Consider the following 11125-nt stretch of genomic DNA (forward strand, 5'->3'; position numbering starts at 1 on the left):
TTTCTCCTGACTGAATATAAAATAAATTGTTAATTATTATGTATTAACTGTGTTCAATTCTTCGTATAATGTTGTTGTTTCTGTCTTTATACAGGTTTTGAGTTGCCTGGGGTCTCTGCCGTCCGCGGGCAGCACCCCCATCATCCCCGCCGACAGGGGGGCTCGCTAGTACCCCCCCAAACCCGGGTTGGGGGTTCGGGGGGTGCTAGCGAGCCCCCCATGTCGGCGGTGACGTTTTAAAACACCCGCGCGGCTTTCCAATGAGTCCCGAAGACAAACGTCAAACTTCCGCGTTTGTCTTCGGGACTCATTGGAAAGCCGCGCGGGTGTTTTAAAACGTCGCCGCCGACATGGGGGGCTCGCTAGCACCCCCCCGAACACCCAACCCGGGTTAGGGGGGTGCTAGCGAGCCCCCCATGTCGGCGGCGACGTTTTAAAACACCCGCGCCGCCCCCAATCTTCGGCTCCTCGCTAGCGCTGCGGAAGTAAAAACACCATCTGCACATGCGCAGATGGCGTTTTTACTTCCGCAGCGCTACTTCGCGAAAACCCGCTCGTTGCGGGGGGTCCTGGAACGGAACCCTCGCAACGAGTGGGGGATCACTGTATGGGACGATTTTTACACCTGGTTAAATAAACGAACACCTTCTCACAGTGCTGCGAAATAAAAGAAATACTACAAAGAATAACATTAAATAACCATTGTAACTTTTGTTCTGTCTATTCAACAGAATCTACATTATAAGAATTTAATCATAATAGTACATAATCCAAACCATTGATCTTAACATCACCAAGTATAAAAAAAACAAAGAGGACGCTGTCAACAGTTCCTACCATAGGAGAGAAGAAATATATTTCTTGTTTGCCTTTCATATTTTATGTAAACATATTGTTTTGTTGTTATTGTCTCATTGTATACATGTAAATAAATTTTTTTTTTTAAAAAAAAGAAACTCTGGAGAAGGTGCAAAAAAGAGCAACCAAGATGATTAAGGGATTGGAAACCAAGACTTACGAAAGGAGGGAGGGAGGGAGGGAAAGAAAGAAGGGAAGGAGGGAGGGAGGGAAGGAGAGAGGGAGAGGAAAAGAAAGAAGGAAGGAAGGAAGGAAGGAAGGAGCCAGGCCCATTTCAGCAACGCCTAACCCTCTCTGGTGGATCTCCTCACGTGGATCACTGAGGGAATCAAACTCCCCCGCCCCCTTTCTATCAAGTTCGCAGCACCCACGCCTGTCTATTCCGTGCAGCTGCTCTTCCTCCTGATGGTGGAGAAGCCCGGTAGTAAAATACAGTGTATGCCACGGCGCTCGCCTTGGCCACTAAACAGACCAAAGAGACTATGCATAAACTGCCGGCGCTCCTCCCACTCCTCCCCCCCTGGATTTCCTCTCCCCCCCCCCCCCGATTTCCCCTTATTCCCCCTGCAAACAGCACGAAGGGACTCGGCTTCTCACCTCCCGCTCACCGCCTGCTGCTTCCTGGCCATACTTGTCCTCTTCTGATGCCGGCTGTTCTCTCTCCGGCACCCGGGCTAGGCGGCTCAGGGGACGGCGCGGCGCTTTCCCCCGGGCCCCAGTCCAGCCCGGTCTTCATGCTGGGGAGGAGCCAATTCAGACGGGCGCAGAGGCATAACTGCCATGCACTTTGAAAGTGCCACGCTCAGCAGGGGCGGAGCCACAGCGGGTGCGAAAGTGCTGTGCTAAGATCTAACGTTGCCTGCGCGGCCGGTACAGGTCTTCTTCAATCGCCGGGGCCCCCTCATGGCCAGGCCCCTGACGCCACTACCGGTAGTACTGCCCTATCGGCGTCCCTGGTTCCCAGTATCCTTTGTCTCTATCCTTCAGTTGACCACTTCCTGTGTTCATCTCAGCACATCATCATCCTACCAAGTTCGTCTGGAGTTTTTCTTGTTTGTGGTGTTATTTAACATCGAATTGTGTTAAAAAAAATCAAAAGCAATTGTCAATCATGTCTCCTAAGAAGGTTACTGCAAGAAGCGGTGAGGGTAGTCAGAAAATAGCGACGACTATCAAAATGAAACTTGAAATCTTCAGGAAGCATGGCAGAGGCATGCGTGCCGTCGACTTCGAGTAGGAGTATGGCCGGCACAAGAGGACGATTGGCACCCTTCTGAAGAAGGAGGAGGTTCTAATGGCTTCAAAACCAGCCAAGGGATTATCGATGACATCTAAGTGTTGTTCCAGTGTTAACCACAAGATGGAGAAGTTGCTGCTGCTGCTATGGCTATGAAATAAACAGCTCTCGGGAGATTCCGTGAGCAAGAGTGTCATTCGAGAAAAGGCTCTTAAGTCATCTACACAGGATTTGGTAAAGAATATCCCTGGGACATCGGAGGATGATGTACTAGAAGGATCTTTCAAGGCAAGTCGGGTCTGGTTCGGAAAATTTAAGATCAGGACTGACATCCACTCTGTCGTGAGGCATGGTGAGGCTGCGAGTTCCGATAGTAAATGTGTTGAAGAATTTGTGATTCCATTTGCCGAAGGCTACGTCGCGCAGCAAATTTTTAAATGCGTCGAGATGGGCCACTTCTGGAAAAAAGATGCTGAGGGGGACCTTCATCACGGCAGAGGAGACGAAGATCCCTGGCCACAAGCCTAGGAAGGATAGGCTGACTGTTGCCTTTTGCGCCAATGCTACTTCAATCTTCTATATTTAACATGGAACAATAAAATTTTTACCTTGATTCTTCTTTTCTTTTGGTATTCTTTTTCACTCTGTAGAATTTCGGAAATCTTAACTTTCTTCTTCCTCTTTCAAGCTTCCCACTGGTGTGGGGGGATCGCGATGGCCGTATCCTCTAAAGACAGATCGGTTCTCCCTTTTCCAGAGCTGCAGGGCAGATCGCTGTCTCTGGAGCTTCGGCGATGACTCCTCAGACAGAGGGAAGCCCCCTGTTCTAGGATTAGGCCGTCCGGACCCGATCCAACCACAAACCGCGACCTCTGGAGGGGTGAAAGGAGTCTCAGGGACAGAGCTCTGCCCCGGAGCCTCTGCAGCGGTACTGGTCCAGACTGGAAGCCCCCCGTGTGGCAAACCTTTTCAACAACACCTGCCTTACGCACTTTAGAAACACTGAGGGTGAGAAGTAAACAAACTTCTCCTGAAAGTGAGGATGATCCAGAAGCTATTGAAAGCGTGAATGTTGAAAATGATGACGATGAAGGAGAGTGAATTTTAATTTTTGTTACGTGTAAATTTTTTAAAGAAAAAAATCACAAAATTAAAAATGTAAGAAAAAAGTAGAGTAGCAAAATTAATTTTTGTTACATATAAAAATTTTAAAGAGAAAAATCATAAAATTCAAAAAAATTATAAAATTAAAAATGTAAGAAAAAAGTAGAGTAGCAAAATGTAGTGTAGCGCAAGTAGAAATTAAGCTTACAGCATCATGCTTCTCCCACTCACTGCCTCCCACCGACCTTCCACCTTCTATCGCTCAAGCTAAAGATGGAGACCGCTCCCCAACGCAAGGCCAGCCGCCATTTGGGGCGAAGGGCGGAGCGCCCGCCATATTAAGGAGAAAGGGCGGCAAGTCAAGGCAGCCTATCAGCTGTCGGGCGCGAAGGCTATATGAGGCCAGGGCGCCTGCGCAATCATTCCAAGCCCGATCTGTCATTTTAATTGCAATATTCAACGTACAAAGTCATACAGAGGATCGGAGCTCTCAAACAAGGTCATTTACCCTGCCATAAACCAACGGTGAGTAATATGGCAGATATGGAAGAGACAGGGGACAGGGCGGCCCCTTCCCCCGCTACCTCCAAGCCTAAAGAAAAGGCTCATTCAGGCAAGGTCAAGGCCAGGTCAGCCCAGAACTCCTCTTCGCTTAAGGAGACCGAAAGGAGAATAAAGGCCTTGGAGCAACAACTCGAGGCAGCCTTGCACCCCAGTACCTCTATTGCAGCGGGATCTGTTCCACCTATCCCATCTTTTCAGCAGTTCATGGGCCCCACATCTCCCCAGATCCTATCCAGCCAAGTAGGACTTGCTACGGAGAAAGACTGGTCTCCTGACTGCCAGGGTCCCTTACTGTCCCCCTCGGTGATGCCCTCTCCTGGATTCAGACATGGGAGCCTGAGGACCTCTAACCAGCCTACTACTATGTTCATGCCTGCTAGTTCTCCAGCCGGCCTGCATGCCCCATCAGCCACTTTTACCCTCATGGCTGCAGGGTTTCGAACCCAGGCGGATATCTGGCAGGGCCTTCCCCCCATCGCTTCAGGAGATGGTGGCAAATGCATATTCCCAGGGCATGGCTGCAGGAGTGCAGCAAAATACCTATCAACCCCGCCAATCCCAGCAGAGGGACCTGTGGTCTGCACGGCCCCGGCCCCCGTCAAGACTGAGTGAGGACATGCCAGTGGTTGAGGAGGGCAGTGACCGGGACAACGATTTATCCGAGTATGAGACGGTTCCGGAGCAACCATCATTACCAGGTCTTTTTAATCCGGCATTGTTCCGAATTTTGCTTCACAAGGCAAAGCAGAGTGTGGACATGCCAAGCGTAGGTAGCCCAGCCCGCTGACACGACGGAAATACCCAGACCTTCAACAACATTGCTTCAAGAACCTACTAAGCAATCTACATGCCATCTTCGGAGATTTTTGTGGGAAATATAAAACGTCCTTGGCAACATCCAGCAGCAGCCCAGGGCCCCTCCGTGCTGGAAAGAAAGTTCTATACCTTCGACGAGGAGATTGAAGCCCTTCTGCAATTCCCACCGGTTGACAAACCAGTAGCAACCTTGGTGTCAAGCGAGCTGGTACCATCCGAGACATCAGATAGTCTCAAACCGGAGGACAAGAAGGCACCAGATGGCCAGTTGGGGCCTATGTGCAGCCTCAGCAGCGTCCTTTTTCAACAGGGCGGCCATCATTTGGATCCAAGAGATGCAGGCAAGACTGGGGCCTGAGGATGCCCGTATGAGACAGGATTTGAACAAACTAATGGCTACCGCTGAATTTTGTGCAGACGCCTCTTTACCCGCGGCTAAGTTTTCTTCCAGAGGTACAGCCGCCACATTGGCTTCACGTCGCCTTTTGTGGCTTCGTAATTGGTAGGCGGACACAAAGTCCAAATGGCAATTGGCTTCTTCACCGTTTCAAGGCTCCAAGCTATTTGGGGAGGCACTGGAACCCGTCCTCATAGAGGGCAAAGACAAGCGGAAGGTTCTCCCCAAGGCCTATAAGCATCAAGAACGTCGAGCTGCCCATTACCGGAGACAGCCCTTTCGTTGGGATTCCCCCTTGGGCTTGGCTCAGCCATCGAGGTTGTATTCCCAGGGCCAGCACAACCAGCAGGCCTTCAGAAGGGATAGGTCTAATTTCCCGGACAGAGCTACAAACTTCCAGCAATCAAGACACCCCTTCAGAGGCTCCCACCAGAGGGGTTCCAGTCGCAACAAGTGACTCAATCAGAGAGCCATCCCTAGGAGGAAAGCTTCAGCTATTCAGCACCTCCTGGGAGACCACGTCCTTGGATGCATGGGCCTTGGCCACAGTGTTACAGGATCTCAGAGTTTGTCCAGACCCCGCCCAACCGGTTCAAAAGATGTCCTGTTTCCCTAGACCCCCCAAAACAGGACTTACTGAATCAGGAGATTGCCCACCTCCTAGCCATTCAGGTTGTCAAGAAGGTACCACGCCACCAAGAAGGTACAGAATTTTATTCAATAGTCTTTACCGTTCCCAAGACATCGGGAGGCTGCAGTCTAATCTTGAACTTAAAACAATTAAACATCTTTATCCGCTATAGGAGGTTCAAGATGCATTCCCTCCATTCCATCGTAGCGTCAATTCGATCCTGAGATTACCTCACATCAATAGACCTGAAGGAGACTGACCTCGAGAAAAGGCTCAAGTCATCTACGAGGATTTGGTAAAGAATATCCCTGGGACATCGGAGGATGATGTACTAGAAGGGTCTTTCAAGGCAAGTCGGGTCTGGTTCAAAAAATTTAAGATCAGGACTGACATCCACTGTCATGAGGCATGGTGAGGCTGTGAGTTCGGATACTAAATGTGTGGAAGAATTTGTGACTCCATTTACCGAAGGCTACGTCGCGCAGCAAATTTTTAAATGCGTCGAGACCGGCCTCTTCTGGAAAAAAGATGCCAAGGGGGACCTTCATCACGGCAGAGGAGATGAAGATCCCTGGCCACAAGCCTAGGAAGGATAGGCTGACTCTTGCCTTGTGCGCCAATGCTAGTGGGGACTGTAAGGTAAAGCCTCTCTTTGTCTACCACTCCGAAACCCCGCATTTAGGGCGCACAGGGTGACAAAAGAAACCCTTCCGGTGCTGTGGCGGTTAAGCCCAAAGTCCTGGATCACCAGGAATATTTTTGTACACTGGATCAACCTGGTGTTTGGCCCCGCCAAAGAAGTTTTTGGAAACCAACTACTTGCCCTTCAAGGCTCTTCTTGTCCTGGACAATGTTCATGTCCATCCCCAAAACCTCATAGATGACATTCTCAAGAAATTCAAGCTTATAGACGTGCTCTTCTTGCCACCCAATACCAGCCCTCTCCCTCTGGGAAAATCCAGGGGCCTGGAGGTTAAAGACGACGACGTCAACGACCTCGTAGAGGAGCATAGTTACGAGCTGACGACTGAGGAGTTGAAGGAGCTACAGTAGCAGCAGAAGTCAGAGGTGTCGAACGCTTGGGAGGAAGAAACGGCTGACGAGGAGGAAATAGCCACAAGGGATATTAAAGAAATGCTGTCGACGTAGAAGTTGGTTCCTTTAAAGAAAACCAAACTAAGATGTTTTATAGATGGCACCTTCCACCATACAAAATTTCTAAAATGTTTCCATCTGTATCGCCTATCTGTTGGAAATGCAAAAAAGAAGTCGGTACATATTATCATACATGGTGGACTTGTTCTGAGACCAAAATATTTTGGAATAAAGTAGAGAATTGGATAAATGAAATAACAAAGGAGAAGATTAAAAAATCTCCTGAATTTTTCTTATTGGGTATTTCAAATATAAAGTATAAAAAAGAAATTTATTATTTAATAATACATATATTGGTTGTGGCACGAATAGTATTTGCGCAGAAATGGAAAGAAAAGACGATACCAAAAGATATTGAGGTATTCAAAAAAAATATAGAATGTGCAGAATTAGACATGACGACTAAATTTCTGAATAATCAAACTGAAACAGAATTTTATAAAATATGGGATAAAGTATATGATTGGTGGAATCTTAAAAATAGTATTAAAAACTAAATATATAAGAATAAATGACTATTTGAAGAATTATAAGATAGAATGAAATAGTTGATATTATAACTAACTTAGAAGTGTTTATTTTTTCTTTTCTCTGTATTACTAATAATTTGTTTATTTCCTTTATATATATATATACATATACAAGTATATAACTTTTTAAAATATAAAGAAATTCAATTAACAAGTTTGCCGAGGCGGGCATTGAGGCCTTCGGCCCGGGCTCAGGCTAGTCAGGAGGGGGCCCCTGTAGGGGTCCCGATGGAGGGAATGGGGTTTGTGCCCCCCGGGTCTCAGCAGGACGTCTTCTTCTTCTCTTTCTTGGGCCAGGGTCCTTGAGCGCTTAGATGACCTCGAGCGATGGAGGTCCGGATCCGGCACGGGAGGAGGCTCCATGTCGGCGTCGGCGGCCCTGGGAAGGGATCCGGAGGAAGCAGTGGCCCAGTCCGGGCAGAGGGCCCAGCCTGGACAGATGGCGGCATTGCTGGGCCCCGGGACTATCCTGGATGTCTTCTACCCCTTTCAGGGCAGGTGAGGTCGCACCACACATGACATCCACTCCGCTCCTCCCTTTACCCGGTCAGGCCTTTGTCCCGCTGGGTTTTGGGAGTGGGGCCAGTTTTTTAGGGTCTCCAGCGGGCACATGTAGCCAAGTTTGGTCCCCGTCAGTTCCGGCTGCGGTTGCCCAGGCCCCGGGACGGCTTTTCTGTTGGGGCCTGGGGTGTCAGGGGCAGGGGGTTGGACCCCGCCGGCTCCGGCCGCGATAGCACCGGCCCCTATGATGGCTTATCTGTTGGGGCCAGGGGTGCTGGGGTTGGGGGCTAACACGGTGTGGGATCCGTTTGCTAGTATTAGGGCAGGGGCCATCCTTTGCGGGCTGCCAGCTACCCCCTTGGGTTTCTACCTTCACCCATCGGTAAAGGAGGCCATTTGGAAGGGGGATTACGTGGACCTCTTTTCTATATTGAATAGGGAGGTCCCGAAGAAGGATAAAGAAGGGGAGGTACCGGGGGAGAAGCCCAAGAAAACCAAGGTCAGTGTTTCAGCTCTTGGCTGTACGCTTACTTGACCTATGCCACTATTGTGCTCCAGAGGCAGCCGGCTAGGGCTGCCTCAATGCTTAAGCATACAGTGATCCCTCGAGTATCGCGAGGGTTCCGTTCCAAGACCCCTCGCGATAATCGATTTTTTGCGATATAGCGGTGCGGAAGTAAAAACACCATCCGTGCATGCGCGCCCTTTTTCCATGGCCGCGCATGAGCAGATGGTGGAGCGACGAAAGTTCGGAGGCTGGCAATGGTTGTTTTTCATGCCGGCCACCCCCCCAGCGCCTCCGGGCTCCTCGCCGCTACCCCCCCGCCCGCCCGATTCGCCCCGCTCACCGGCTTTCTTGGGGCACAAGTCCTCCTTCAGCAGCGCTTGTGGCAATGGCTTCTCGGCTTTTACAATGCCCGCCTCCTTCCTTCCATCCCTCCCTCCCTCCCTCCTTCCCTTCTCTTATTTTATTTATTTATTTTATTTTATTACTTAGATTTGTATGCCGCCCCTCTCCGAAGACTCCTTCCCTCCCTCCTTCCCTCCTTTCGTAAAAAGCACTTAAACAATGACAGAATAAAAAACCCCAGCCCTCACCTGTGTTTGAATTTCATTCACTCAGTCATTCATTCATTCTTCTGTATGCCACTCAGTCCCAACACTTTCAACCCACAAATTACCATTTCCCATCCCCTTAATGTACTGTACTGTACCTCTACCTGTACCTGTACACATTGAATAACACACTTAGTCATCCTGATAGAAATAATAACAATATTTATTTACATTTTTACATTTTTTGGGGGGGGGGTAGCATAACTAGGATAAATCGGGATCTTCTTCTATCACCATGTCTACAATGGACGCTGCAGGTGATGGTGTGACAGACCTCGTGGTTTTTGTGACAAACATAGTTATGGGCAGTTGTTGGTGCAGTTTCTTTTTCTGGGCTAACATGGCTCTGTATGGTGCAAAGGTGTTGTCAAGGGAGGCCTTAAATTGTATAGAGCGAGTCATGTTGGGATCCCAAAGTTCCACCATGCGTTGTACATTTGCAGCAGCTCTGTTCAGTTCTGCAAGCCGCTCAAGCGTTAGGCCAACATCTTCTTCCTCAGCTTGTTCAGCTTCCTCTTCCTCCTCTTCTTCACTCGCTGACCTGGTCAGCTCCTCCAGATCTCTGTCTGTCAGCGGTAGGCCATGCTCATCAAGCAAACCATTGACTTCCTCTGGTGTCATGTCAACGAAGCCTTCTCCACCCAGTGCCTGTGCCAGCTTCACAGAGTTCTGGACTGCAGCATCTTGAATTTCTTCAGGAGCAAATCCCCTGTAATCATGCACCACTTCTGGCCACAATTTCCTCCAGCAGGCATTCATTGTCTGTGACTTCATATCCATTAAGGCATTCTGAATGTTCTTCAGACAAGATGCAATCGTGTACTGACGCCAGTAGGCCTTCAATGTGAAGTTTTCATCAGCATCCATTGCTTCCACGATGCTTCCAAGAGAATTGCGCGTGTACAGTGCCTTAAATGCGCGGATAACACCTTGATCCATCGGCTGGATAAGCGATGTGGTGTTTGGTGGCAAGAATTCGACTTGCACCCCATCATGTTCATGTGCCAGGTCATCATGGCCTCCAGCATTGTCCATTAGGAGAAGCACTTTGAAATTGAGTCCTTTGGCAGCCAAATAAACCTGCACCTGTGGGATGAAGCACTGATGAAACCAGTCCCGCGTGAGGGGTTTTGTAATCCATGCTTTAGGATTATGCATCCAGTACACTGGCAATGCATTCTTATTTCTGTTCTTGAGGGCTCTTGGATTTCGTGACTTATAAATTAGCCCTGGCTTCATCAAAAAGCCTGCTGCATTCCCACACATGATCAAAGTCACTCGATCTTTCATGGCCTTAAAGCCAGGGGCTTTGGCTTCATCTTGCATCAAGAAAGTCCTTGAAGGCATCCTCTTCCAGAACAGGCCTGTTTCGTCCATGTTGAACACCTGTTCTGGAAGGTAGCCCCCTTCTGCAATTAGGTCTTTAAACGTGCGCTGGACGAAGTTTTCGGCTGCACCTGTATCTGCTGAGGCAGATTCTCCATGCAATGACACACTCTTCAGGCCATAGCGCCGTTGAAATTTCTCAAACCACCCTTTGCTTGCTGTGAATGTGGCTGGGGCTGAAGAAGCAGAAGATGTTGATGGCTGGGGGTCTTCAGTCACCAGCACCTTCATCTACAGAGAATGACAGGAAAGGGAGAGAGAAGTGACTTGAATGAAAGCATACAGTCCTTCCTTCCCTCCCTCCTTCCTTCCATCCCTCCCTCCTTCCTTCCCTCCTTCCTTAAAAAGCACTTAAATAATGACAGAATAAAAAACCGCAGCCCTCACCTGGGTTTCCCTCATCTGCATCGCCTCCTTCTGTGTCTGCCCACACGGACAAAGCAGCTTCCATCTTCATAAGGCGTTTGTTTCTAGGCGTCACCATTCTTTTTGCAGCCTTGTTGAATGTTATCAGATAAGTTTGCCTTATCTTCTTTTCGTCTTTCCGAATGTATCGCACAGTCGATTCGTTGATCCCATAATGCCGACCAACATCTACATTAGAACGTCCCGCTTTCAGCATGTCCAAAAGTTCAATCTTCTCCTTAATTGTCAGCATCTTCCTGCTCTTTTTAGTGTCGCCGCCTCCACTCCACATGCAATGTTTAGGAGCCATCTTCCAAGAAGTCTTCACAAGTTCCAACAGTTCCAACAGCTCCAACAGCTCCAACAGTTCCAACAGCTCCAAAAGTTTCAAAGCAAAGCACGTTGAGCAAACAACACTGATTGGC

At 48.9% G+C, this 11125-nt stretch overlaps 1 protein-coding gene across 1 annotated transcript; it reads right to left on the reverse strand.

The window, feature by feature from the left end:
• Window positions 1-9054: 9054 nt before the first annotated feature.
• LOC139175654 (tigger transposable element-derived protein 1-like) lies at window positions 9055-10837 on the reverse strand. The gene is made up of 2 exons (XM_070766835.1): window positions 10683-10837; window positions 9055-10526 (listed from the first exon to the last, which is right to left on the reverse strand). The coding sequence occupies exons 1-2, from the start codon at window positions 10701-10703 to the stop codon at window positions 9114-9116; spliced, it is 1434 nt and encodes a 477-aa protein (XP_070622936.1). The 5' UTR covers window positions 10704-10837; the 3' UTR covers window positions 9055-9113.
• Between the last annotated feature and the right edge of the window lie 288 nt (window positions 10838-11125).

The sequence above is a fragment of the Erythrolamprus reginae genome, chromosome Z (genome assembly GCF_031021105.1).
Source record: "Erythrolamprus reginae isolate rEryReg1 chromosome Z, rEryReg1.hap1, whole genome shotgun sequence".
NCBI lineage: Eukaryota > Metazoa > Chordata > Lepidosauria > Squamata > Dipsadidae > Erythrolamprus > Erythrolamprus reginae.

Coding starts and splice junctions, on each gene's coding strand:
- LOC139175654 (XM_070766835.1), bottom strand. CDS start 10,703: ATGCAGATGAGGGAAACCCAG. Junction 10,527..10,682: donor TGCAGATGAGGGAAACCCAG/GTGAGGGCTGCG, acceptor CATTCTCTGTAG/ATGAAGGTGCTGGTGACTGA.